The sequence below is a fragment of the Colletotrichum paranaense genome (assembly GCF_030867605.1).
Source record: "Colletotrichum paranaense strain IMI 384185 chromosome Unknown Scaffold_3.1, whole genome shotgun sequence".
In the NCBI taxonomy this organism is placed as follows: domain Eukaryota; kingdom Fungi; phylum Ascomycota; class Sordariomycetes; order Glomerellales; family Glomerellaceae; genus Colletotrichum; species Colletotrichum paranaense.
In genome coordinates, this window is record NW_026848961.1 from 2650105 (window position 1) to 2677558 (window position 27454).

A 27454-nucleotide genomic window follows, 5' to 3' on the forward strand; every position below is an offset into this window, starting at 1 on the left:
GGTGCAGGAGGAGACCAAACCTCTTTGAGCCAGCCGATCTGCCGTCCTACGGGCCTGCTTACGCCAAGCCCTTCCGGCCCACGAGACTCTCGAAACTCAACCGAAGAGTCGACAAGACTTTTGCAGCTTTTGCAGCTTTCTCGTAGAATAGCCATAGAGCGAACTGATTCATTCATCTTGATAACATCATTTCCTGGCCTTGTTTTGGATTCTCGTGTGTACGATACAGTGGGTGAGCAAGTGTGTCGTGGCTCTCTTATGCATGCTTTTGGTGTCGGTCGCTCGAATGCGCTTATTGCTACAATCACACTAGCACGATATTGACAACGACTTTGAACTTCACGTGTATGTAAGCTTGGTCCGGAACAACGGGCACCGTTGCCGCCCCGTTTGGAAACCATGAGCCCCGAAGTCTTAGTCCATTGCCCTTTCGCTACTATCAAGCCAAACCCCTATGTAGCTGGAACCCCATGTCGTAAACATATCGTGGAATGCAGATGCATGGGCGGATTGCGGCGCAGTACAGCGGCGACTCCGTTATCGGTACGTGAACACGAAAAAACGCGGGGGATAAGGGCTGTGTGTGTACTACGAGGTCATGTATGTAGGCGTACGGGATATGCGTGTCCGTAAGGTGTGTGTGGATGTGCGGTGTATGGTGTGACGTCTGACTACACACTTTACCGACGTACGGCTGACAAGCCTCACTTCCCGGCTGACCAACATCGCGTATGGTGGATACACCTACGTGCAGGAGGGACCCGACGAGGGCCAACTACGCAAGTTGTTTGAGCGAGACTGCACTTAGTCAAGCAAAGTCAAAATTGGCAACGATCTTGGTCATGACCGCCGGAAACCTGGGGTTCGAAGCCCGCCAGAGCAGCGATAACGGGGAGGAGGGTGGGATCGACTGCTCGAGACCACCTCGTGTACTGTGTAGTCTGGTGGTCAGCTTATCGATAATCTGGACATCTTTGCCTTGACGTCGGTCAAAGTTCAGGCTAGCTCATTTCAATGACTTGAGCTCTCCTCTCGCCCTTCTTGGATGGGCTGACAGGGGTTGGGCAACTTTGGAATGACGTTCTTGTACCGGGCCCGACCTTCCGAGATGGAAAATGATGTGGAATCACCCGATGGAGGGCGTTGGGTTCAGTCAGATAAACAACTACCCTGCAGACACCAGCGTCCGACGGTCGTGGCTAGTGTTGATAGAGGAGGCCTCGTATGAGACGTAAGAAGAGCCCCTCCTTGTGATGCCTGACTGGAAGGTCTACAAGGAAACAGACGCATACTTACTTGCACACCCGCTGCGGACTGCTTGCTCCCCATAGCATCAAGAGAGATCTTCCATCATCATCTCCTAGCAGAAGATAGCTTAGGTCCGATGATAACCTCATTTCGTGGCAGGATAGCTAACTTGCCCACGGAGAAAAGCTCGTGGAAGACTTATCCCTTGTGATTTGGGTCACTGGACCATAGGTAGCTTGATTGCGATTCAAACTGCTTCCTGCATGGCTTTGATGACAGAATGTCAGGTCTCCCCTGGCCAAAATGGTAACGTATCTACTAGCTTGTCTGGCTTGATCAATTTTACACACACGGGGAGATTGATGTTTTGAGTCTTCGGAAACGTTTCCGTAGTTCCATTATTAAGACTAATGCTACACAACCTCTATCTTCAGGCGCGCGAATGGCGGCAATGTGGTGGTACACCCGACTCCAATGTCTGTGTCGATCATGAGAACCAATCCTTGACCTTCCCGCCAAATGTCGTCGGCTTGGCCTTCTCTGGGGCCCACTCTGACTCGTGAAGACGGCCAGACCAGAGATCGATCTCGTGAGCGCGGACGAACTAAACATAGTCAGTGGACAGCGCTTCAACTTGTGTGAACGAAGAGGAAAACATACCTTGGTCTTATGAACAATCTTCCACACGATGATGGGCACGATGAAGATGGGGATGCCGATATACGATGAGATAAAGTCCGAGGTCGACCAGTTACCAGCAAGGAAGACGGAGAAGCCAGCTACGAAGACGATAATGGTCGATCCAATGAAGCCGAACCAGGCAGCGAACGGCTGGAAAGGTGCCTTCCAGGGCAAAGTATCACGGCTGACACCTTGCACCTTCATCGCCTTGTGGAAGCGGATGTAGCTGAAGCAAAGCGTGGCCCACGCGATCAACCCAGCAACGGTACTCAAACTCAGCAACCAGTTGAACGCATCAGCGGCACCGCCAGAGCCGAGACTGAGATACGCCAACGGGCCAAACAACCACGCGGTGATAACAGCAACGTACGGCACGCCGTGCTTGGTCGTGCGGCCGAAGAACTGCGGCAGCTGGCGGTCCGTCGTCATGGCGACGATCATGCGGGAGCCGACCCAGCAGTACGAGTTACCCGCGCTCCAGGCGCTGACGAGGATGCAGGCGTTGACGATGGAGGGGAGGATGTTGATGCCGGCTTGGCGAATGGCGATGACCCAGGGGGAGGAGTTTGCGTTGCCCGAGTCGGAGACGAGGCCTTCTTCGCGGGGGTCGACGATGAGGGAGATGAGGAGGGCGCCGAGGACGTAGAAGAAGCCGATGCGCCATGTTACGCGGCGGGCGGCGTTGGGGATGGCTTTGTGGGGGTTGATTGATTCTGCGGCGCTGATGACGACTGTCTCGACCTGTTTTTGGTGTCAGTTTTTGTTCGCGAATCTTCTAGCTTCTCTGACTCTCTTCTCTTGAGGGGGAAAAGAGAGAGACTGCGGCAGGGGATAACATACACCAATGAAGGAGAAGGACGCGTTCACAAAGGCAGCGAGGAAGCCCAGGAAGTGACCAGTCGAGCCGGTGATGCCGTTGTAATCAACCCAGGCACCCGGGTTATTCCAGTACCGGAAGCCAATGGCCTCGTGGTTGGGACCTCCGCCGGCGGTAATGATGATGGAGGTGAAGACTAGGCCGATGAAGCAGAGGACCTTGATGGAGCCGCCCACGACCTCGGTCTCGCCGTACCAGCGCACGCTGAGCAGATTACAGAAGAGGATAAGGGCGAGGGATATCGTGATGACGACCGCGGGCGTTATGTCTGTCCAGTACGATACCAGAATCGCAGCCGCCGAGGCTTCTGCGCCGATGGAGATTGTGTAGCAGTAGCCGTAGGAGATTGCGAGGGAGAAGCCGACGGCCGGGTCGATGAAGCGGGTTGCCCAGTGAGGGAATGAACCGGCGGTGGGAATCTGTAAGTAAGAGTCAATTTGCCGTTACGCGTCATAACTGTGAGAGAGCGTCTGCTTTTGTCACGTACCAGCGTCGCAAGTTCTCCAATACTCTGCATCACACACCACAAAACGGCACCGACGATAATGTAGGCGAGCAGAAGACCAGCCGGGCCGGCCTTGGCGTAGGCCGAGCCCGTTCCGATGAAGAGACCAGTTCCGATACCACTGCAGAAACCAATCATGGTGACCTGATAGTCGCGAAGACGGCGCTGGGTGCGGCCGTGGCCGCCGACGTTGAGCTGAGGCTCCAGGATGGCAGCCTTGTCGTCGTGGTGGTCGTGGTGGTCCTCGGCACCAGACTTCTCAATGTCGCGGACCACATCGTCGTCGGCGGCGGGCCCGATGGACCGGGGCCGGGAGGAATCGTACGCCGTCATGGCTGAATATCCTGTTTCTCAAGGACAGTGACTGAAGCCGGCGATTGTTCCGTTGGGGCTAGATGCCTATGTTTGTTCGAAACTTGAAGGAATGAACAGTCGAAAGGTTGTCCAGATGGAACGGACTCTAAGACGTGGAGGGGCCCATATCCAGATTATATGAAATACCTAGCGGGAGTCAATCCCATCTGCAAGATTTTTTTCGCATCCCTAGGGCGAGACCGGAGGACTGGGCACTAGACAATGGCATCATCGGGCTAGTTCGCGGGGCGTTCCTGGGTAGTGTGGGGGCATGAGGGGCGAAGATGAGAGCTTGCAGCAGATCGTGAAGCTGGGCGCTCTCACCGAGCTTGGCCGCGCTTCACCTCTTCACCTCGGTCTGCTTTCGGTCTGGATGTAGTCTTCTGCCACGGTGATACGATGACCACATGCTGTGAGGGTCTTGATGGCACTTCAAACGTGTCGCATTTGACACAACGCATCAACAAGCATAGACACGAAGCTTCAGAAGCTATCCCATCTCCGGTCTCGCAGAAAAGCTTTGAGAAATGGAGCGATGGCAATTCTAGGTACGTAAAAATTCTTCCCAAGTTGGCCGAGGCGGGCGGGTCCGGGGTCGCGGAGGACGCGGTGCTGTGGGCCCCATTCAATTTGCGCCGGCGGTACGGAGGTACAAAGCGCGGTGGCGCGGTATGTGGCGGGCCCGATTCCACTCATTTCAGCACCCATTAGACTTGTGAGTGGCTAGAAGCGCCGGTTGCAATCTGCGAACAGGGAGGCGAACGCATGAGTCGTTCATCTGAAAATCTTCTACAATTCTTCTGGAAGAATAGCGAGAAAAAAACTTGCGCCGAGCTAGTAATGCCCGTGACAAAGGGCACTTGCAAGAAAGGGTCCATCCCCACGTGCTGCCTCCCGAGGGACCTGGCCAAGACGGGATCTTACCTGCAAGACCGGGAGAGGGACGAGGGGTTCTCGATAATGATGGGAACTGATAGCATAGTTGATAGGAAGCCCTGGCGTCCCTCTGCGTCACACAGATCGATGTAAGTGGAGGTCCAAATTGAACAACATCTTCAAGATCTACCAAACGGTGGGAAACCTGCCAAATACCGCGTCGCGGCAACCGATCCGGGTATGGCATTCTAAAAACGCAACCGCCGTAAGTCAAATACTCCGAAATTCTGCCCACTTCTCAATGACCGCCTCGAATTGCGCGATCCGGAAACCCCGAACCAGACTACTGCGTACGCAACCACAAACCACACACTGATTCTTTCTTTCTAATCACCGGCGCATCAGATCAGGGCAGAGTTACCTCGCACTTGTGCCCGGCAGGGCTGATCATGAAGAAATTCTCCATCTCCATCATCTCATCCGTCATCCCGCGCGCCATCTTCAGACCCCTGCACTCCCGAAAGAGCACGGCCACACCTAGTCTAAGTTCCATTCTCGCGAGCTCTACGCCTAGGCAGATCCGCGAGCCCGCGCCCCATGGCGAGAAGAGAAGTTTCTGGTTCGGCGTGAGTTTGGTTTGGTCCATGAATCGTGTCTCGTCAAAGCTTCTGTCACGTCAGCTGGTTGCTTCTTTTCGACGCCATTCCGTCGCAACACCATATTCGTAAAGTAATCAGTGAGAGCCTTACCGTAGGGGATCCGGCCACACCTCCGGCCCCCGGTGAAGCGTGTACGCCTGCGTCTCCACCGTCACGCCGCCGGGGACAAAGTAGCCCCCAAGCGTGGCGCCGCCCGCCGGCACCGACCTCGACAGTTGTCCCGGGACAGCGCCGTATAGCCTCAACGTCTCGTCAATCACGGCGTTGAGCAGCGGAAGCTTTTCAAGCCCATGATCGTCGAAATCGAGGGTCAACCCCGCGACCTCATCTTCCAATTTGACCCTCAACTCAGGTCGCGTTATGACCGCCCAAACTAGGTACGCCAGCGTGATGGAAGTTGTGTCCGAGCCGCCAATGATCATGCTCCGGCTTTCTCTCTGCACCATTTCTTCCGTTAACTTCGCATTGCCGCCCTTCTCTTTTGCTTCTTTGCTGCTGGTATCGTCTGCGTCGAGAGCATTCAGCAAGGTCGCGAACAGAGTCCTGTTGCGATCGCTGTTCTGGCGGAGGCTCTCAAGCGCGCGATTACCGTAGCTGTCAAGGACGGCTTGTGCGTCGACGAGATCTGTCGAGAATTTGAGGATTGGCACGTGAGAGCGGATGAAGTGCAGCCAGGGCAGCTCATAACGCGTGATGTTTTGGACCGATATAAGCTCCAGCATCTTCATGTAGTCGTTTTTCTTTCATCTTGTCGTTAGTGTACTGGCCAGCAAAACGTAGGAGGGAATTGAGTAACATCATACCTCGCCCAGTTCGAGCATATTGAAAGACTCCCCAAAGCACAAATGAGCCACGACATCAGTCGCCATCATGGTGAACCACTTCAAGACATCCGAGCACCCACCCCGCTCAGCCTCTGCACGTATCTTGCCTACCGCTGCATTCACCTTCTCTCTAACGACGCCCTCCCACTCTTCCCTGAGCGAAGCCTTCGCAAAGACCCTGCCGAGTAGTCTCCTGCGGATAGCATGTTTCCTCGGATCACGCATCGCAAAAATACTCGGCTCGCCCCCGTCAGGCGAGTTAGACTCCTCGTACCACGGCGCCTTGAGGAAGCCGCCCCCGATGCGGTGGATTGCGGTAAAGCCAGCTGGGTCTGCGACGGCTACTTCGTGGGGAGAGATGCGAACGATAGGGCCGTGGCTGGCGTGCAGCGCGTGGACATAGTACATCCGGCGGCCAGTGAGGACGTGGTATTTGAGAGGTAGGTGGGTGAGGAGAGTATGCCATGGGCCTGGGATATGTCGGAGGGGATTGATGAAGGCTGTGTGGATTGTCTGGATGAATTAGTTGCTGGGCACCAAATGAAGATAGCACAGCATTTCTTGCAAGATCATCGTAGGATAGAGGCTCTACTGATTGGATAGGCATCTATCCGCTGCCTGTTATTTGAAGACAATGCTTACATAGGTAATGAGGATTAGAATTAAACCTATGGCAGCATAACCCATTCCAACATGGTTCGTGAGGTCTGTGGATAGCATCATTATAATGTGTGCAGAGCTCTTCATGCACGGAACTGACTGGAGGAGGCAAAGGGAGTTTGGGTAGATGATAGAGATTGGGCTCACACAATCATGTTATCCTAGAACGTCGCGGAAGATGAGAATGCGAGTGGAGGATTAGAGTGCTTTTCAAGGCATCCCTTCTCAGCTTTTGACTTTTTTCGCTATCGTTCTCGCTCACTGTTCCGCCGAAACTTTGACTAAAAAAGAGAGGAGGAACAAAACAACCTGTGATGAAGTAATCTTCCCCTCAGTGTCTGGTTTCGATGAAAGCATAAAGTGAGCACGTAAGAAAGCGGGATATCATTCAAAGTTTGAACCTTGCCATGAATGTCCAATCTGCTGTTAGGGGTCCAATATTTGAGTTGGAAGTACTACTCTGGAGTTTTGCATACTACGCCAATATCACTAATCAAGTCATCCCCGACTTGGATTTATCGAAATAAGATATCTAATCATATGCTCGAGAAAAGCAATGGTCAGTTGACTTCTTGTTCATTACAACACAATTCTGGCTGCGGAGGCTTGAATTCTCTCTGGATTGACGGGCATCGGAAATACTTGGTAACCAGATAGTTTACGTCACCCGACTCAATTGGCACCGAGAATGAAGTGAAGTCCAACAAAGCTAATCAGAGCCCAGTGTTGCTGCCTATATATGCAGCCGACTATTTTGAGGAAAGGGAAAATTTTACACCGATCTCTACATCTATAGAGTGTGGGATGAGGTGTAAATCTAACACCCCGCCAGGCTGCCATACGCCTGCTCAGGTCTGCCAGTGAAACTCGAGCTAAGTTTGCATCTCCCACGATGAGAGATACGCTCAAGGAATATCCTGTATCTTGTTTTGTGAACCCCTCAAAGGCGCCGAGACCCGCTACCCTCCTCAAGATCCCGAGCTTCCATTTCTGGCTCATGGCCATCGCTAAGTGGTGTATACTCGGAAACGGTAGACGAGAAGAAGCCCGTCTTGGAGACACTACGGCAGTGAGGACATTCGCAGCTGCGACTGACGAGAAAATGAAGAGCCTGCGGTAGGACAATGTACAAATGGACGCCCCTAAAGAAAATTGTCAGCCTTGAGAAGCTCGGTCAACTCCGAGACAAGAGGAATACTCACAAGTCAAACATCATGAATACAGTGCAATACGTTCCCAGCACAATGAGTGGCTCATGCCACGGATCCGTCAGGAGAATCCAACTCGGGATCAGGAACGAGAGGTGGAAGACCGCGAGGAGGCAGTCGGCCCAGAAGATATTGGATTCGGAGAGGGCTTGGATCGGTGAGCCGAGCGCGGCGACGGCATCGCGGTTGAGGACGAAGAGGCCAAGGAGGGCCGAGGCGGCGAGTGGAAGGAGACCCAAGGCCGGGAAGGCTCGCTCGGATGCTATCCCGTGGGCGATGAGGAGGATCAAGGCTGGTGGGAAGGCAATTATCTCGAGACGCCGGAGGGTGACGATTCTGGCTGCTGAGGACATTTTGGCTTTAGTGATGTATGTGTTTGGTTGTTGTTGCTTGCTTTGATCGTTTCACGGGATGAAGATCCTAGACCAAAATTTGAGGATTGGATTCTTGCGTATACGAGTAGACTTATATTAAGATCAGATCCTTAAGGTGGTGCCTAAAACCTGTCCTCATCTGGAGTGACAAGAGAGATGTTACATGCACGTATCAAGCCAAGTGCAAAGCCACACACAACCAACGGCCTGGAATAGTAATCTTGGTGTGGTACAAGAAGATCTCATAGGTCCAGCGTCCAAAAAAGTGTCAAGCCACAGGGCTGAAAAACATCCCGGGATCCTAAATTGGGGAAGATGGGATGCCTGGACTGTCGATCTGCATGGGTCCAAATCCTTCCTAGGCAAACTAACGTGCTTTAGTATGCCGTCCTGCCAAAACAGGCCAATTGGAGGAGAGGTCACTAGGAAGCAGGACACAGATTGTGGCTGCGTCAAGAAGTCAGGCAGACTTGAGGGCTATGCCTGCTGGTTCGAAGGGAGTTTAGTGATGACTTCGACCTGCGCAAGTATGGGGTTTTTACTAGCCACGGGCGTATGTGTTCAGCGCTAGAGGTACCTTGTTATCGACAAATTGGATTCTTTGGATTCTTTGTGAGTCACAGGTTGGAGAATACAGTTTCAATACAATAGTGGACTCCGTCCACAGATAAGGAGAGGATCTATCAGCTTGGCTAGCTCGATTCGACGTGGCCTTTTGCAATATAGACACCGTGGTGTTTCTGTCTTGCAGCTTCAAAAAAAAAAGTACTTTCATCGTGTAACAACTCTTTACAAGCAACTCTTAGTTCAAGACACGTGTCAAGTAATGAAATCTAGATTCAACGAAAGCAAATGAGCGCTAGATGCGTGAATTCGATTACTCAATTTGCATGGAGGGTGTTGCTGCCTAGTCGAATATTTGCGAAGCCTGGGTTTGTTGTGTGTAAGTATCCTTGCGCTGCTAAACAGTGTGCATTACAAGAGGAATTACAGTACTGAACACGTCACTGAAGATCGGCATGCTGGTAAATCAATGAAATCAACTTAATTCGATTGAATGATATGTAAATCTTGCAACTGGGTATGCCAGAATGAATCCAAACTCCCCTAACCTCACCTGACTTACTTACTTGAGCAGAGAACCCAACAATAGAAGAAGTAAGTTAACCAAAACGCCCCAAAAAACCAGTGAATATTCTTGCCCAGCGCGAAGACTCTACCATTTACCTTATGCAAAGGCAAAGTGCTTATCCAGTTCCTTTCTCAACTCCTTGGACTCCGCGTCGACAGCGTCCAAGTTCCTGCCCAGCCAGGCACAATCCCAGAACGTGAAGAGCGCCCAAACTTTGATTAGAGAGTGAGCGTAAGCAAAGAAAATCTGGCATGGTATCAAGGGGATATCGGAAGGGTGGCGAAGGATGTGTGGCCAGAGCTTGATAGTCTTGGTCCACAGGACCCAAAGCGCAAGCAGAACCATCTCGCTCGTGAAAACACCCCTGGTATGCCATGAAAGATACAGAGACACGAAGAGAGTTGCATCCCAGAACAAAGCAAAGTTGAAGAGCGCCGCTGCGTATACCGCCACGTAGGTGTATGGCATTCTCCAGGTGTAAACGTCGCTGACACGCCTCAACATGCACGGGTTGCTTCGGAACGTCGTCCTAGCCCAGCGAACTAGCTGGCCCCGGAACTTGACGGCATTCTCGTCGCCCAGCGACGTCTCAACCACGCTATCTTCGGTCTGCTGGAACTTGACTTTCCAGCCATGTCGATATGCTTCGCGGGTGAGAAAGTTATCGTCGTCGGGGCCAAGACCTTTACCGCCGAAAAGGCCAAAGAAAAAATGCTCCCTGCAGAATCTGTCCATGAAACCCATTGACTTGAGAAGCTTGGTTCGGTAGGCGGCGGTGCGGCCAGAGACGACAAAGACGCCTCCGTCGATGGCATTGGAGGCGCGTAGCTCCCAGTTATGGCGAAGGAGGTAGAAACATCCGATGAGGTTGACAATAGAGATGACGGACCACTTACCAGGTGTCGTGCGAAGCACGCGCTTGTATGTCGCCACCACGCCCATGTTATTGTCCTCAAAGGGGGCAAGGACCGAGGGTATGAACTCAGTGCTGGGCCAGTAAACGTGGTCGTCGGCGAGGATCGTGATTTCGGTATCGACGTGCGGTACGGCGTGGGCCACCTGACGTCGCTTCGAGGGGTGGAGGATGGCACTCACACCGATTTTCGTGGAAGGGTATTGTTTCTTGTAGCGCCTGGCGACTTTCTCGCAGCGACGGCGCATCCTGGCGCCGACAGTGACGATGAGAATGGCCGCTGGTCTGTTCTCGAGTACGGAGATGATGCATTTTACAAACTTTACGTTACCTGGATCAATCGTGGGGAGAATCACTGTGACGTCTCTATTGGTCCATTTTGGCCAGGCCTGAACGGGGGATGGCTCGTATCGCCAGCTTCCCCAGATGTTGCAAAATAGGCGAGTGTAGCGAAGGACGAAGGTGTACTGGAAAATCGTGGCCCAGTCCCCTGCAGTGTAGTCATAAAACGGCGTTGCTAATTTGCTGTAAATCTCCAGCTTCCAAGATAGCAATATGGTGAGAATGAAGAAGATGAACTGTTTCGGATTATTTCGAGGGAATCCTAGTATCGTAGTCAGAAGTGAACTGGGGTTGTTTTGGGTTGCAGGACGGACTTGGGCGCCAGAAGCATGCTGTATCGAGTGAACTGATGATACAGAACCTTCTGTGTCAGAACTGTCCGTGTAGTCGTCAGTGTAAGACATTTTGAGTCGTACTATTGATATCGAACAAGTGAGATGAGGATGCTGGAGGATGTATTGACAACTCAAAAATCCGAATGTCTTAGATCAACGATGTTGAGCCTAGTTATATGATACAAGTAGCACGATATGGCAGAGACTGAACAAGTCTATTGCGTTGCTAGACATTAGAAACAATGACACACACCTTCCCACTCAGTCTTTGTTGGTGACCGATAATCCTTCGTTCTCTACGAAAGAAACGCTAAGGCAATACTTACATCGGATTCAATGGAAACAAAACAATAACCTTTGTCAAGGTGCAAATGAATTGGCAAAGAAAACAGGCCAGTAAACCCGAGGGCTGCTCACTGTTCTCAAAGACGATAGCCTTGTTGCGAGTTGTTTCAGAGACAAGGCTATTGTCTCGCCAAGGCTTCGAAGGCGTCGAAGTCTGGAACATCGAGACTATCATTGGACTACATTGATACTTAGGAACGGGAAAAAGAACAGCACCCCCATGCGCTTCATGGAAGCAAGGTTTTACCTAAGCTGCGGATCTCCCAAGTAAGACTGGAAGCTCAAGGCGAAGTCTTTTCATTTGTCATTGAGCATGTCAAATTCTTCCCTACGTCATATGGGAATAGTTAATTGAACAGTATTAGCAAAGTCGGTATCTCAGGTGTGAATAATGGAAGTGAAACATAGTACTCTCAAGAGCCTATATACAATGACTCTCGCTAATCTTAGTGCATCATAGGACGAGCATCCTCTACCATCTCGCTTGAGCCAAAATACTTTTCCAGCTCGTTCTCAAGCTCTCTCCCCTCAACGTGACGCATCTCTCTGGCGCGTTTGACAGGATTGACTTTGTCGGCGTGCGCGCTGGCGAAGATAACATCAAGCTCCTCCAAGCTTCGTCCCTTGGGTTCAGGGAAAAATAAGTGCACGCAGGGGATGATGGCGGCGTTGAAGACCGCAAACATCACGTATGTCCGATAGCCCAAGTTTGCAAAAGCAGGGGGTGTGATCATGACAATCAGGAAATTGGAAAGCCAATTGGAGCAGGTGGAAAGGGCGTTGGCTTGGATGCGGATTCGGAGGTTGGTGATCTCGGCAGGATAGAGCCAAGTCATTCCAAGCCAGCCTGCTTGAACATTAGTGTGATATCATAAAGAGGTCTTGGTAGTGGCGAGAGGGGCTTACCGATAGCGAAGAATGAGTTGAAGACAAAGAGGAAGACTGTTGCGGTGACACCATAGCGAGTCTCAAGATTAGGGGCTCCGTTGTCTGCAACTGTGCCCGTTGAGACAGTGCCGGCCAGGATCGCCATTGATGCCATCATGCCGAATGCGCCGAAAAGCATCAGCTTGCGCCGACCAGTTCTCTCAATTAGTGGTAAAGCAACCAGTGAAGCTAGGAAATACTCGGTGCCATTGAGAGCGGCGAGAAGTCGAGAAAGTTCGGGACCAAAGCCAAGAGAATTCTCGAACAAAAAGCCAGCATAGTAAGTAATCAGATTGATACCTGTGGGAACGTATTAGTCAAAAAGTCCAATAACGGGCAGTTGTCCCGACTGGACCTACCGCAGATCTGCTGGAAGAATTGTGCGGCAATGCCGAGCAGAGTCCTCCTCAAGTTTTGCGAAGGGCCGTTTGTTAGGAGCTCTTTGTACTTGAAACCCCCACCTTGACTCTGAACCTCGAGGGCGTCCTGAATGGCTTTGACTTCGAGGGTGACTTCCTCGTCATCAATAGGTTTACCAAGAAGGCGAGACGTCACTTCACGAGCTTCTTCCATACGGCCCTTCATGGCTAGCCACCGGGGCGAGTCTGGAAGGTAGAGGAGTCCAATCATGACGATGATCGTGAAGAATGACTGGAAAGCTACAGGGAACCGCCAGCGGACGGTGCCTTCGAGGAAGTAGAATCCGTAATCCTATTGCAACATTAGTCCGCGTAAATGAGACAGTTGTGGGGCAAAAGAACTTACCACCCAGTATGCAATCATGATACCACCAGAAATGAGAGCGCCAGAGAGCGTGATGAGGAATCCGCGCTGATGAGGTCGAGCGCATTCCGATTGCCACGTTGGGATAGCTGCATTTTGGTTAGGTCATGACCTTAGTAGACAAGAGAAAGGACTGCGAGTGGTCTTACTTGATGTGACCATTCCATTTCCAACCCCTCCGATGATTCTTCCAGCCGAAAACAGTCCGTATTCATGCGCTCCAGCCTGCAGAATGGTGCCAAAGATCATGATTGCACTACCCCAAAACGTGGACGACTTGCGACCCCAGGTCTCTCCGTAGAAGAGGATCAGGAAAGCCCCCAGGAAGCACCCAATCTGATAGACGGCCACGGCTGCAGCTTGCGTGTTCGGGTCACCGGTGCACTGGCTGTAGTCTCGCTGGGTATTTTCGGGGTAGTCGAGCCAGCAAAGGGCGTTTGACTGGTCCAGGGGCGTCATCAAGGTAATGCTCCTCTGAAAGTCATCGAGAGTCAGAAGCGAGCTAAGGACACCTCTGGATACTAGTATTAGAACCTGGTTTCCTAAAGGTTGGAGCGAAGGACACGTACTGATCATAACCAAACATCAAGAAACCGCAAGACGCGATGAATCCAATACTCCAGTTGAGCAGCTTGCCCTCGAGACGTTTCCCGCGGAACCCCCACTCTGGCAGATCGCCCATCTTGGCGAAGAATTTCATCAAGCCTCCAGGCGACTTTGATTTCTGGTCGACGGCGCGGCTGCTGTCGACCGATGACGGCGTTCGGCTGCCACTGTCGCTGGGTTGTTCGCGCTTTTCCTGTTTCTCGGTCATATTGGGCTCAACAGCCGTGCTGTGCTCGGCCATGTTTATTCCGATACCGACCCAAGTCGACAAGTTGGAAATTGCGTGTAGTGGTGGACGATCAATCGAAGCTTGAAGGTCTTGGGGAAAGCGTGGCTGCAGGATGTGCGTCCAGCTTTGTACTTGCTCACTTCTGACTCACGGCTTAGCGTCTTGACCAACATCGTTGGCCACCGATGAGACGGTACTTGGTAAAGGATGACTTGGCTGAGGTCATATTGAGAGTTGGGAAAGCTGACAGACGAACAAGAGACATCGATATGGAGACTTTGCGTCTTGGAACAGCGCTACCCACATCTTTCCCCGGGTGAATGTCTTGGGTGTTGGTGGTTAAGCGCCGTTGGTTGATTTCTCTAGCCAACTGCAGGAAACGGTCCGATGCCATGTCGTCGGTTGACTAGCCAAATCTCTTTCACAATGCTACTTTCGTTTCAATGACTGCGAATTTCGACGTTTCCTTTCTCTTTTTTCGCCATCCTTCGGCGAGGCAGATACAGATCTAGACAGGCCTGTGAAGGTAGTTGAGCTCTTCGACAACGATGAGCTCTGGTCAATCTCTGAAATACAATAAGTGAAATGACTCGAATACTAGAGAACATGTCTTCATGATATCAGTCGATAGCCAGCTGACTTCCGGCAGTGGATCGCGAAAATCATCGCCGAGCCCGAAGAGCCAACATCCTCCCGCACGGGTTGCCCAAAAGAGTAAGCCGAGGCTGGGCGGCCCAAAACTTTTCTTCCTTTGACCTGGACAAAAAATAATTGCAGCAAGCTGAAAGGTTATGGGAAGAGTAAGACCCTTTTTTAGTCTTGGTGTTGTCTTGGTCGTCGCTTGGTGTTTCTCGGCGGGCAAGGGTTCGCTTGCGGAAATGACGTTGGCCAAGTTTTAAGCTTAAATCGCTAGTCGGTTGATATTGGACTATTTGATACCCACGGGGTTCTTGAGTCTCTCCACTTCCATGTCAGCAGCTGCGGACCCTCGAATTTGGCGAGCCTTGAGCCAAAGTACTTGGGCGGTTTTGTTTCCGAGGGTAAACATACACGGCGTGATCTGCGAGAAACGGAAAATCCTTGTTCGAGCAGCAATGAATGTCGTATCTAGACAACCCGGTCTTGGGGAGCCGAACTCATTTCGACTCTCCAGCAACTTCGTGTCTCACGTCAAGCATGAGCCAAAAACAATACTCAATCTCAGCTTTCGAAAACAGACTGATATCGAATCTCCGCTCGTGATGGACGAGACTTTCAATCCCACAGTTTGCAGTGAGCCGGCCTAGACTTGCACTCGTGAAGCAAAGAAGAGCGGGCGGAGTAAGAACTCCTTCTGCGACATAACCTGAGTTGCGTAGCCACCATTATTTGAAACGACTCAGCTAGCAATGGAACCAAATTTTGCACGAGAGATATTATCAGTCATAACTCTCATTTTCATTTAAACGTTACGATATGGTTCATTAAAGCTTAAGAATAGCCTTCCCGAAGTTCTTTCCGGTAAGCATGCCGATCAAACCATCAGCAGCGTTGTCGATGCCCTCAGTAACCGCCAGCTTGGACTTGACGCTTCCCTCAGACAGCCACTTCTGCAAGTTCTCCTGGTGATCCTTGAAGTGGGCGGGGCCAAATTTGGGGTTACCCACGAGGAAACCTTGGAGGGTGATCTGCTTGGTAACGAGCTGCATCAAGCCGTTGATGCCCTTTTGTTGATCGGCAGGGGTGTTGTAGTTCGAGATCTGTCCACGCATTAGCGTCCTATTCAAGTCCATGTAGGTATCAAAGTCTCAATTCCACTACTTACCATGCCACAGACAGCGATGCGGCCCTCGGTGTTCATGCTGGTGAGGGCAGCCTCGAGGTGATCTCCACCGACGTTCTCAAAGTAAATGTCTATTCCGTTGGGGGCCAGCTTGGGAAGAGCCTCGGCGGGCTTCTCCTTCTTGTAGTTGAATCCGGCATCGAAGCCAAGCTCCTTGGTGATGAAGTCAAGCTTCTCATCTGAACCGACGGAACCGATCACGGTAAGTCCCTCCCGCTTGGCAATCTGGCCGACGAGCTGGCCGACAGCACCCGCAGCCGAGCTAACAAAGATGGTCTCGCCCTTCTTCGGCTGTCCAATCTTGTGCAGGCCGGACCAGGCGGTCAGACCCGGCATTCCGAGAGGTCCAAGGAAGAGCCCAAGGTCCAGGTTGTGGGGGTTCTGCACCTTGCGGCCTTGCTGCAGGATCTGAGGTGTGACGCGGGCGTACTGAGCGATGGGAGTATGGGAGTAGACGAGGTCGCCCTCGGCAAAGTCGGGGCTGTTGCTCTTGAGAACCTTGCCGACTGTGCTGTTGGTGACGGGCCCGTTGAGCTCGAAGGCGGGGGAGTATGATTTTGTGCCGGCGTCGCGCATACGGCCACGCTGGTAGGGGTCGAAAGAGGCATAGAGGACCTCGATGACCAGGCCGCCCTCGGGAGCATCGTTGAGGTCAATGGGGCGGTCCTCGATGGTGAGGTGTTCCCCCGCTACCGGGAGACCGGTAGGGATCTTCTTGAAAATGAGGGTCTTGTTTTGGGTCATGATGAATGTCGTGGTTTGGAGGAGCTTCTTAGATGAAGTGCGTGCTCTTGGAATGTGAGCTTGAGGATGTTCCAAAAGCCAGTAATTAGTGTCTGATAACTAGGAGACCGAACGTCAAGAAATAGTCTTTCAATTAAAACTGCATTGACGTAGTTGTGGGCAGAAAGTTGTGCCGAGGTATGTTGGCTATGATTTGTAAGGATATTAACGCCGATAAAGAGAACCAACCCCGCGCGTTCCACGCCTCACCCCGCCTTTTCTCGACTACGATGCTTTGGAAAGTGACACGCGAGTAAGGTGCACTAAATATGACGTGCTGTTGCTTAATCATCACGAAAACTATTGTGCGACAACGGCCACAACGATGGTCCATGGCAAATCGCCACAGAGTGTCTTCGAGATGAGAGGCTATTCACAAACCAGCTGACTGATGATGAGGTCTGCGAATTTGAGCCGACTGTGATTCGCCAAGTTACTTGGCTAGCTGACATGGCATGTAAGCACTCTAAGATCATACCCTGTCCTCTTAGATCGCATCTCTGCCGAGTTCTGACAGCTCGTTAGCGCATTTGGATTCTAGGTTAAAGTGCTAAGAGGTTTTTTGTATTGCGAATTTGTTAAGTAAAGATAAGAATTCAAAGTAAGGCTGCTGTAATTGGGTTCCTGTACTGTGGAGGTTGATGTGGACTAAGAATATATCCCATCGAGTGTTGCACGGCGACAGTACATCCGAGTGCGGGGGAAGAACTAATTAGGCGTTATTCCGATTGATTTCTACTATATCCGCAAATCAAAAAATTTATATCTCGGAGAATTTGGAGAAAAGCTGGAGACCATTGTACTGTCGCCTTGTAGCACTCGATGGGATACTTAGTCATATCCAGCTCCGTAAAACAGTTCACTTGCATGCACTCTTCGGTTTCCTGTCTATCTAGTTCGAGTCATCATCTCGATCATATTGTGGGTGTTATGATATCTCTCCGGGACCTCTTGTTCTACCAACAAGCCGCTTTTGAGCAAAACCCATCCAAGTCTGCGTGCCTGATCAAGTGGAAGACCGCCAGATACGCCGCCAACTCCCCATGCACTAGTCCCACGGAAGACCATCTCGTCACAATCAACTCCTCAGCGCTGCCAAGAAACCACGAAACTAAAGAGACCGACACTATCGAAAACCAGAATCGCCAAGCCAGAAGATAGTATCGACATGGGCCGAAGTAAATCTCAACCGTCGTCCATGTGCCGACCCCTAACAACCACACGAAAGCTCTCCCGAAAGTCCATTTCCACTTGGACATCCGCGTCATGCTGCCGCCCGTTTTCAAGTGAAGACCTGCGAGGCCGCTCCATCCGTCCAATATTGCCCTGATTGGGGGAAGAAAAGCATCCAAGGCGACCTTTGTCATGACGAGGCAAATTACTGCCAGTGAGAAAAGCACCAAGTATACGGGAAAGCTCATCCTGCCCGGCTGCAGATGCTCTACTGGTGCCATCGGAATATGGTCATGGTCTCGACGGTTCAAATTTGCTCGCGCCGCCAGGCCATCGTGCTCCCCGTCTCGTTCCGGTCGGTCGTTCCGGGTATCTCGGATTTCCAGGTTCATATCATTGACGAGTGGCTCCATGAACCCTGCTATAGCTTTGTCACGGGCGATTTGACTTTGGCGAGGTTTAAGGTCCGCTTCCGTCCGCCACGTGAGAGATCCGCGCTCTGAAAGTGATGATATCGATATGGTTGGATACAGTATGGGGGAACAGAATGAGGAAGCCTGACATGGTCAGATTACGAGATGCAGGTGAGATGCGGCTTATCTAAAGTACTTTACTTAGTAAGTAGTTGCTGTGCCTCTCACTGGGCAGAAAGCCTTAGGCCAGGGAATGGCCAACCTGCGTAAGTAGCTCAATGAACGGTGGGCTGAAAGGATAAGGTTGTACAAGGTCAGTCACGTCCATTGCGGTCGGCAGCCATCAGTTTTGATTCTTGCTTTGTGAGAATAATCTTCCTATTTTACGTCCTTGTTTCTGTCTTCCAATTAAATCCCTTACTGACTTCTTGCGGATTCGAGAACCCCCTTAGTCTCTCAACAACGAAAATAGCTTCTCTCAAATTACAATAGATACCCAACCATCAACTCGTGGCCTAGACTTGTCAGACCATGCTCTGTTGCTTGACATACTGGTACCATAGTGACCAGTAACCAAAAAACAGCATGGTGTGGGATCCGTCAGCGCGCAATGTAACTAACGTACCCCATCCACTAAGCGACGGCCCGTTTTTCCCTTCAATCCCTCCAGTATTCATCCCCCAATCTGTCACCATGCCCGAGAGGAAATCCTACGCCGTGCTGACGTCTTGCTGGGGGACCAGAGACTATCGAATCTGACAGCTGGCTAAATGCAACAGCAGTATCCGAACCGGCCTTACAGCACTTCTGAACCAACCCTACGACGCCCGTGTAGCACATCTTCAGGGATATTTAAGCATGCTAGCCTAATTCCACAGTAATGGCGCATACGAGTCGCGTTCCGGCGACTCAATCCATGATGGATCCCACGTACGATGATGCAACTCAGAGGGTATACATAAGTATAGACTCAAGTCATTGACCTTCATCATGGACTTCCCCAGAGAGTTTAGCTCGGCTCACTTCTTCAAGATTCTTTTAGCAAGACGCGCTCGTCGACTGAAGTTTCAAGCGACAAACCCCCCCTCCACAACATAATGCTGAGGGCTTTCATCTTGTCGCTCGTGAGCCTCGTGGCGGCGCAAGACCGCATCTTTTCCTCGGCCTTTGGGTACCCCGGCCGCAATGCAAGCTACGATTACATCGTCATCGGCGGCGGCACCGCCGGCCTAACTATCGCGTCGCGCCTCGCCGCAACCTCGGCCTCCGTTGCTGTAGTCGAGGCTGGCGGCTTCTACGAGGTCGAAAATGGCAACAACAGTGTCGTGCCCCTCCTCTCGCTGACCGGCATCGCCTTCATCGATCCATCGCCAGAGTTCACACCGCAGCCCCTGATGGACTGGTCCCTGGTCTCGGAACCGATCGCAGGCGCCGGAGGCCGACGGGTGCACTATGCGCAGGGGAAAACGCTTGGAGGGTCTTCGGCGATCAACACCATGTCGTATATCCGCGGGACAAAAGGGTCCTATGACCTCTGGGCCGAGACAGTTGGCGATGAGATGTTTCGTTGGGAGAATATGCTCAGGTTTTTCAAGCGCTCTATCGACCTCACGCCGCCAAACGAGGAGAAGAGGCAGAACACGAATGCGACTGTGCGGTTCGATCCTAGTGACTACGACGAGCAGGGAGGCCCGTTGCAGGTTTCTTGGAACAACTGGGTCGACCCGACGCTGACGTGGCTTGCTCAAGTGGTTCTGAGCCTCGGGCTGAGTATCAGCCCCAAGGGATTCAGCAGTGGCAAGCTGACGGGATACGGCGCGTGGGTGCCTTCGACGATCGAGCCGGAAAAGGCGCAGCGATCTACGAGCGAAAGCAGCTTCCTACGACAGGCTATCAAGGACACTGAAATTTTTGTGTACACTCACACTCTGGCAACTAAGATCCTGTTCGATGGTACCAAGGCTGTGGGTGTGAGCGTCAACTCCCAAGGGGTCGAGTTCACCCTGTCTGCTAATAAAGAAGTCATCCTCACCGCTGGCACGTTTCACTCTCCGCAACTTCTCCAGGTCTCTGGAATTGGTCCTCGCGAAAGACTGGAGGCCCTCTCGATCCCGGTCATCGCCGACGTCCCCGGCGTGGGACAGAACTTGCAAGATCCAATCCAGATCTTCGTCGCGTACCCCGTTAGCACGCCTTCTGCACAATCTCTCACTAATGATCCAGCCCTCAACCCAGGCTTCGTCGAAGAGTATCTCAAATTTGGCACCGGTCCCTACAGTTCCGCTGCAGGCTTTTTGGCGCACGAGCGGCTTCCCAACTCTACTCTCGCCAATCTCACGCAAACAACTCGCGACAAGCTTGCTTCGGTTCCTTCTGACTGGCCCCAGCTTTCCTTCATCGTAGGATCCTTCTCAACTGGGCCAGGACAAACTAGCGGGACTCTCGCTGCTTACCTCCCTCTCGTTTTCTCCCGCGGTAACGTCACTATATCGTCAGTTTCCATTGACGCGAAGCCGGTCATCAACTTGAATTGGTTATCCGACTCCGCCGATGTAGAAATAGCTGTCACGGCCGTCAAGCGGCTACGTACGGCTTGGGCCTCACCATTCGCCAATACTCCCGGATTCAAGACTGGCCCTGAGCTGCTCCCAGGAGATTCGGTGCAGACCGACGAACAGATACTGGAGTATGTGAGGGCTAACGTGGGGCAAGTGTGGCATCCTGTGTCCACTGCTGCCATGGGAAAAGAGGAAGACGTCACATCGGGCAAGGCGGTGGTAGACAGCCGCGGGCGTGTGTTTGGTGTCCAGGGGCTGAGAGTCGCTGATGCGAGCGCTTTTCCATTTGCTCTGCCGGGACACCCTCAGTCTTCTGTGTACGCTTTGGCAGAGAAGATTGCGGAGGACATAATTATTGGTCGTTGAACAAATCACATTCATTGGTGCTGTGTTGAATTAGCTATGGTCACTAGGTGACTAGGCCCCTGTGGTATCTTCCGGTGGCCCTAACTGTGTGATGCAGCATATCGCTTCTCCCTATTTCCAAGCCATATCACTGGCCATTCATGATGACCAATTCGAGTAATTCCTTCTATCCATCTGTAAGGTACCCAATGTTGAAGAGCGCGGTCACGCTGCTCATGCAAGATTGCCTAGTCGATAGCCAGGTAGGAGCTCAGTGACATGCCTCAGTGATTTTCCATGTGTTCGATAAACTCTTGAATAGCCTTGCAGTCGGACTCTCTGCACTCGATTTCCGACTGGTTTCTCTCGAGGTATTCCGTCTCGTACTTGAGAAAATGCACACGACTCTGGTTCTCTGCAATAGCTTCCTTGGCCATTCGCACCTTTTCACGACGACCAATGCTTTGGTTGACGGAGTGCAAAGTCATATAGAGATCAGAGTCGATCGTAGTGATAGAGTCGTCAGTCAGCTCGCAAAATTCGCAGTCGCCTTGGGCGCAAGAGTCACCTGAAGGCTCCCTGTCGCCGAAAGCCTTGTCGCTCTCTTCGTTCTATTCATCTGTTGTTAGCCTCGGATGTTTTTATGGTGGTGTGGCCTACTTCCCCGAGCTGATGTGATGAGACGTGAGGGGAATGGAGGTGCTGATAAAAAGGAACTCAAAGGAAGAAAGAAAATGGAGGCTCATCTCACGGCACCGGCGCTGGCGTTGGCGTTGAAAAGCTTATGGCCCATCTTGTCTCAGTACAGCATTTTCGCTGGTGTTGACGACAGAGAATTTCTGGTAATGGTAGGGCCCTGGTAAGAGGTCAGATGGAAATTCGTCAAGGAAATTCATATTATCTCACCTACTAGATGTAGTGATGCGAGCATCGATAGCAGCCTCCGCCTCGACGGTGCTCACGTACGCCCTCATGTTCTTGGTCTTAAGCCAGGGGTCAAAAGTAGACTGGGTTTGGAGGATTTTCCAGGACACCTCCCCCTTCTGGCCCAAACGCCAGAGACGTCCAATGACCTGGCACTGCAAGCCAAAGTTGGAACAATTCTCCTGATAAGAGGTCAGATGGAAGTTTGTTAAGGAAATTCACATTATCTCACCGACTCGATGTCAGGGGGACTATCAGCTCCAATAATTCCTAGCTGGGCCCGGGAGGTGTATTCGAGATGGTCTCAGTGAGAACGTCCATTCTTGGTTCTCAATACCACCCGTACTTACGAAGTTCCAGGGAAGTGGCTTCCATACAAGTCGTCTCCAGACGAGCTTCATTGAGAGGGTCTACGACCTTGAGAATGCAAGTGGAGTCACCTTGCCGAGTGAATAGATTAGGTAGGTGAAAGTCTAGGTAAAACATCCAGGCGAGTCGTGAGAGAACCTGTCTGCTGGAGTAAAGAAGCTCTCCGGGCCTTCACTGAAGATGTAGTGATAATTCTGCTCTCCTCGATGTTGTTATAATCGAGAATCCAAGGGACCCAAAGCAGGGTGGGATTGATCTCGTTGTGGTCGGTGGTACATTTTGGAGCCCTTGACGGTTCGATGCACCAAAACCTCGCCCGGCGTCTAAGCTTGTGACCTTACTTACTATGAGCACGGTTCTATGCAATGTGACTGAGTGTATAAGAAAGGCAGCGCATGATTCAGGACATGATCAGAAGCTAGAAAGATTAAATCGGAATATCATGTACTGGTAATTGACTATATTGTACGTTGAGTCGGCGATTATTCGTGGTGTAAGACATGAGTATAATGTTCCACGCGGTCTCGGGTTTGTGGCGCTCAGCCTTGAAGCGGTCGAAGAACTTGACAAGGCCCTTAGTCTTTTCCAAGGTTTCTTTCACCCTGTGCTTGGGCGCGGTCTTGGGCGTCTGGTAGAACACATGCACCTTGAAGAGGTGATAGAAGTTCTCCTTGACGACCTTGAACGTCTGGTCGAGGACGGACGCCGGCATCACAATGGCCGAGGGATAGTACTTCCACTCGGGGTCGCCCTCGATATATATATATTTATATGCATAGATGTGCGCAAGTGATAAAATAGTTCGGATCATGGACCCATATATAGCTAAAGTACAAAGGAGTATCATGTCGAAAGTGCCTGGCCTTGTTGGACCCAGGTCTCGTGGGATCTTTACATTATGATGAAATTTGATGGGATCCTATAAGCTAATTATCTCCACGACTGTAGATGCTCTGATAAGTACACCACAGCTGGGTGTTTGTGCCGTTGTGCTCTTTCAGTATGACCGTCACTGTCATCCTGTCTTGTTCTGGCGCTGTTTGCCCATCGAAAGGTGGTTTCCTATCAACCCCGCACTTTCAATTGCGCATGTGCCGCTTGTGCAGGATCAGAATGCAGAGATCTGCAAGCCAAACCCGTGATCCATAGAGGTAGGAGAGAGACGATTGGGGAAACCGGGTAAGCGATAAACGGAAATCGTGTTACGCTTGTTGCTACTACTTAAAATTGTTCCTTACTGTTTAATGCACCCGCTTGAGTGTACCCTGTTTGTCTTCGAGAGAAACAGATCTTATGTTGTCGGATGGCGCCTCAAGTTGAGAAGCACAATCATTTACACCTCTACAAGCTTTAGAATTGATTCCCCATTGCCAGAGACGCACGGAACCGATGGAGACTACCAGAGAGAAGCTAGAAGGGAGGCCAGAGAGAGCAGGACACCCCGCACACATCGATATCCAGCCAGCGACGACAAGGAGAAGCGGCACAGTAGCGGACATCAAGCAAGAACAAGAGCTTCAGCACATCGGAACACTTGAACGAAAACTGAAGTCGCGGCATGTTCAGTTTCTGGCTCTATCGGGAGCCATCGGCACTGGGCTTTTCGTCGGCAGCGGCCAAGTTCTGTCGCTGGCCGGGCCGTTGTCCGCCTTCATCTGCTATGCGGTAACCGGGTTCAACCTCTACTGCGTGATCAACTGCCTCGGTGAGATGGCTGCATGGCTTCCGATTCCGGGAGCTGTGCCAATCTTTGCTGCGCGGTTCGTTGATCCCGCGTTGGGGTTCACTTTGGGGTGGAATTATTGGTAAGGCAGCTCTCATCCTCCATGTCCCTTGGTCTGCGGAAATGGAGAGATACTTACCCAGCTTTGCGCTTGGGGAGTCAAGAAATTTCAACCTTGGTATGAGCCATGGCGTGGGTATTGCAATGTTAAACTTAAGACAGGTATCAATTCGCCATCGGTGTCCCGATCGAAGTCACCGTCTCGGTGGTCATCCTCGACTATTGGGACCACACCATCCCACAAGCCGCTCTCATCACCATCTTCTTTGCAGCGATGGTCCTCGTAAATTGTCTTCCGGTCCGCATATATGGCGAAGCAGAGTTCTTCTTCGGCGCCATCAAACTCACCACAATCATCGGCCTCATCATCCTAATGTTCATCATCACCGTGGGTGGCGGGCCAAGTGGAGACGCCATCGGCTTCCGCTACTGGCACGACCCCGGCCCTATGAATGAGTACCTCCGGCCCGGCGCCCTCGGTCGTTTCCTTGCCTTCTGGAAAGTCTTCATCCAAGCTACTTTCTCTTACGGCGGCAGCGAAATGGTCGTCGTCGCGTCTGGCGAGACTGAGAACCCACGCCGCAATATTCCAAAGGCAATTCGCCGCGTCTTTTGGCGCATCGCGATATTCTATGTCTTCGCCATCTTCCTCGTCGGGCTGTGCGTCTCTTCAGAGGACCCTAACCTGCTCAACGCAATCAGCAGCAGCAGTCCCGGCGCCGCGCAGAGCCCCTTTGTCATCGCTATCAGCAACGCCGGCATCGGAACGCTGCCCTCCATCATCAACGGCGTGATCCTCAGCAGTGCCTGGAGCGCCGGCAACAGCTTCTTCTACGCCTCCACGCGGGTCCTCTACGCTGCTGCACTCGATGGCAAGGCGCCTGCGATCCTTAAGTGGGAGCGCTTCGGCGTACCGTACGCCTGCGTCGCTGCTACATCGGCGCTGGGGTGCTTGGTCTACCTCAACGTGAACAATCGCGCCGCCGAGGTGTTTTTCTGGATCAGCAACCTCAGCGCCGTGAGCACGCTGATTGTGTGGGCTAGCGTGTGCTATACCTACCTACGGTTCTACCAGTGCCTGCGACATAATGGTATTGATCGCGATACGTTGTCGTACAAGGCCCCGATGCAGCCGTTTCTCGCGTACTTTGCCATTGTTTTCTGTCTCGTCGTTGCGTTCTTCAATGGGTTTGATGCGTTTTTCCCAGGGCGGTTCAGTGCCAAGACGTTTTTGCCGCCGTACATCGACATTCCAATCTTCTTGTCACTGTTCTTCGGCTACAAGTTTGTCAAGAAGACCAAGTTTGTGAAAATTTCCGAGATGGATATCTGGTCGGGCAAGGCGGAGATTGATCGGCTTGAGCCGACGTGGCCGGTGGTGAAGCCTCGCAACTGGTTGGAACGGATTTGGTTTTGGATCGCGTGAAGCGCGGCGCACAATTTTCGGCGATGTGGCAGGCCGTACGACGGTACACACAGTACACGTAGTAAGCATGGATCACTTGACCTTCTTCGTCGCTGCTAGTACTTCCTTCGCCGACAAATTCTCGTGAGAGTTGGGCTGAAAAGAGGTGACTTAGGTGGGAGTTGGATCTAGACCAGAAACTTGCCGCGGCAAACAACTATTTCCTAAAGCCCCGACCTTTGGAGAACTTCCTCTTAGGTTCCAGACCGGTGGAAACATAAATTCCCATGACCCCAGCCCAGACCCAGCGGTGAGCAACTAGTTTTTCGCGAGTGAGAATCTTTGATCAATAGCCAGATTCCTGGCGCACCCGACACTCTGGTCAATACCCACAGATCGGTGGCCGGGGAGCTCGGGCGCCGCCTGGAACCCCAGCTCCGATGCTACTGCAAAATCCCGCCGACCCTCTTGTTTTGCATAGTCTCTTCCATGTGTCTCTTGACCCTCCTGCCTTGAGAAGAGATTAGATCCTTAGTTAGTGCTGTAGGTAGAATTCCAGGAAAAAGCCTAATAGGTACCTGACAACGAGGTATTTTGCAGAGACCATGATGTACTGATGCAGACGGCACTTCTGTTAGTGCCGCTGACTAGTACCGGTAGCCTAGTGGAAAGACGGCAGTCAGACGCATCATTTGTGGCGTTTTTGTAGTGTTGGCGGCATGCGCGATTATATCTCAGCTCTGCCCACCGGCCGACATGTTCGCAGTCGTCTTGTGGGGGAAGCTTGGAGTAGGTATCCTAAGTCCTGGCCCCCTAGCCTGAATGCAAAGAAGTTCCGGACGAACAGTATTATCAATGGTTTGTGGACAGCGTTCCGCAACAGAAAAATCAAGTGAAGCGATGACAGAGGGTCGTACGGTGGGTGTATTCTCTGGACAGGCCAAGAGACCTAGACTCTGAACGTGAACATGAGCCGATTTCGCCCATACGGAGGAATCAACCACCTCTAGTCGCCGAGGCTGCTGCCGTCCTTTCTTTGGCGGGAACCCTTTTTCGGTGGTGCTGACAGGCGCAAAGGCGGCCTCGTGGCTCGCGCGGGTGCAAATCCATTTGTCAAAAGCGACCGGGTTGACCGATGTTCTGATCACTTGGCCACCCCGTTCCTGAGCCAGTCGGGAGCATGCGGAGATTGGTCATAGAGTGGGGGCCGGAATTAGAGACACAGGGTCCTGAATTCGCGGGCTGTCTTTGTGGACGACTTTTGGGGTGAACTGGGTTTGAATTTGTGGTCCTTTACGAGGTAGCAGACTGGGAATAGGATCCTAACGCTTATTGCAATAATTGCTCGTCAAAATAGTGCGCACAACGAGGTAGCAACGCTGTAGCCATCAGATGGGCTAGAAGACTAGAGTCAGGAGTTTCCTTTGGACAAAAATGCGCCGAGGTCGTTGGTGGTGGCTGCGGGTAGACTGATCGAGTCAAGCAGATGTTCTGCTGACGCCCTCTCTTTGGCGGCGGTACTTTTTCACAAGTGAAGAAGAGATGATGAGTGAGAATGAGACAAAAGAGAAAGACCAACTCAAACCCTCTGTCTTGGCAACTTTCGTGCCGAGGAATGGGTGGGCGGATCGTGGAATGCGCCACGACGGCTTGGAGGACGTTACCGTTTGCGGTATCGATCGCAGCGGTTTGTGGTGCGAAAGGCGCACGCTAAATCAGATAAGATGGATCTGATAAAAAAAATTCTCTGATGGCTTGAGTCCCTGATCCCGACACCACCAAGTTCCACGCCACCAACCTGGAGTGCTGGATACATTCAAGGACTTCAACTCCGAGGCTTGAAGACCCGGGGCTAGGGATCGAAGGGGCGCTAGTCTGTTAACTGACAAGATGCGAAAAAATCATCACAGCTAGCGCAAGCTGCGTCAGGCTGGATCGACTGGCTCAGTGGTTCGCCCCTCCCCGTAGGTTCCCAGTCGTGCCAGTCTCTGGCTGCCCACC

General features: G+C 52.0%; 10 protein-coding genes across 10 annotated transcripts, besides 2 other annotated features; 2 read left to right on the forward strand and 8 right to left on the reverse strand.

Annotated features, from left to right (window-relative positions):
* The first annotated feature begins 501 nt into the window (after positions 1-501).
* Positions 502-570: a sequence feature (Short protein (CPAR01_04462, KAK1543829.1) was converted to a misc_feature.).
* Positions 571-692: 122 nt separating this feature from the next.
* Positions 693-698: a sequence feature (Short protein (CPAR01_04462, KAK1543829.1) was converted to a misc_feature.).
* Positions 699-1735: 1037 nt separating this feature from the next.
* CPAR01_04463 (amino acid permease) lies at positions 1736-3644 on the reverse strand (the record flags this gene model as incomplete). Its single annotated transcript, XM_060488743.1, has 4 exons — positions 1736-1852; positions 1909-2670; positions 2770-3225; positions 3294-3644. 4 exons carry the CDS (start codon positions 3642-3644, stop codon positions 1736-1738), a joined length of 1686 nt encoding a protein of 561 aa, XP_060352949.1.
* A 1642-nt stretch (positions 3645-5286) lies between these two features.
* Positions 5287-6747, reverse strand: CPAR01_04464 (TRI11; the record flags this gene model as incomplete). The annotated part of the gene is made up of 3 exons (XM_060488744.1): positions 5287-5940; positions 6004-6537; positions 6667-6747. 3 exons carry the CDS (start codon positions 6745-6747, stop codon positions 5287-5289), a joined length of 1269 nt encoding a protein of 422 aa, XP_060352950.1.
* An 877-nt stretch (positions 6748-7624) lies between these two features.
* CPAR01_04465 (uncharacterized protein) lies at positions 7625-8245 on the reverse strand (the record flags this gene model as incomplete). The annotated part of the gene is made up of 2 exons (XM_060488745.1): positions 7625-7826; positions 7887-8245. The coding sequence occupies 2 exons, from the start codon at positions 8243-8245 to the stop codon at positions 7625-7627; spliced, it is 561 nt and encodes a 186-aa protein (XP_060352951.1).
* A 1249-nt stretch (positions 8246-9494) lies between these two features.
* Positions 9495-11057, reverse strand: CPAR01_04466 (glycosyltransferase family 2; the record flags this gene model as incomplete). The annotated part of the gene is made up of 1 exon (XM_060488746.1): positions 9495-11057. The coding sequence occupies one exon, from the start codon at positions 11055-11057 to the stop codon at positions 9495-9497; it is 1563 nt and encodes a 520-aa protein (XP_060352952.1).
* A 722-nt stretch (positions 11058-11779) lies between these two features.
* CPAR01_04467 (uncharacterized protein) lies at positions 11780-13890 on the reverse strand (the record flags this gene model as incomplete). The annotated part of the gene is made up of 6 exons (XM_060488747.1): positions 11780-12180; positions 12240-12560; positions 12620-12971; positions 13026-13132; positions 13193-13557; positions 13613-13890. The coding sequence occupies 6 exons, from the start codon at positions 13888-13890 to the stop codon at positions 11780-11782; spliced, it is 1824 nt and encodes a 607-aa protein (XP_060352953.1).
* A 1451-nt stretch (positions 13891-15341) lies between these two features.
* On the reverse strand, positions 15342-16444 carry CPAR01_04468 (zinc-binding dehydrogenase; the record flags this gene model as incomplete). The annotated part of the gene is made up of 2 exons (XM_060488748.1): positions 15342-15617; positions 15683-16444. 2 exons carry the CDS (start codon positions 16442-16444, stop codon positions 15342-15344), a joined length of 1038 nt encoding a protein of 345 aa, XP_060352954.1.
* A 2722-nt stretch (positions 16445-19166) lies between these two features.
* CPAR01_04469 (GMC oxidoreductase) lies at positions 19167-20993 on the forward strand (the record flags this gene model as incomplete). Its single annotated transcript, XM_060488749.1, has 1 exon — positions 19167-20993. One exon carries the CDS (start codon positions 19167-19169, stop codon positions 20991-20993), a length of 1827 nt encoding a protein of 608 aa, XP_060352955.1.
* A 263-nt stretch (positions 20994-21256) lies between these two features.
* On the reverse strand, positions 21257-21765 carry CPAR01_04470 (uncharacterized protein; the record flags this gene model as incomplete). Its single annotated transcript, XM_060488750.1, has 2 exons — positions 21257-21583; positions 21724-21765. The coding sequence occupies 2 exons, from the start codon at positions 21763-21765 to the stop codon at positions 21257-21259; spliced, it is 369 nt and encodes a 122-aa protein (XP_060352956.1).
* Positions 21766-21874: 109 nt separating this feature from the next.
* CPAR01_04471 (uncharacterized protein) lies at positions 21875-22977 on the reverse strand (the record flags this gene model as incomplete). The annotated part of the gene is made up of 4 exons (XM_060488751.1): positions 21875-22078; positions 22129-22166; positions 22247-22313; positions 22735-22977. 4 exons carry the CDS (start codon positions 22975-22977, stop codon positions 21875-21877), a joined length of 552 nt encoding a protein of 183 aa, XP_060352957.1.
* Positions 22978-23654: 677 nt separating this feature from the next.
* On the forward strand, positions 23655-25474 carry CPAR01_04472 (amino acid permease; the record flags this gene model as incomplete). Its single annotated transcript, XM_060488752.1, has 2 exons — positions 23655-24070; positions 24211-25474. 2 exons carry the CDS (start codon positions 23655-23657, stop codon positions 25472-25474), a joined length of 1680 nt encoding a protein of 559 aa, XP_060352958.1.
* Positions 25475-27454: the final 1980 nt, after the last annotated feature.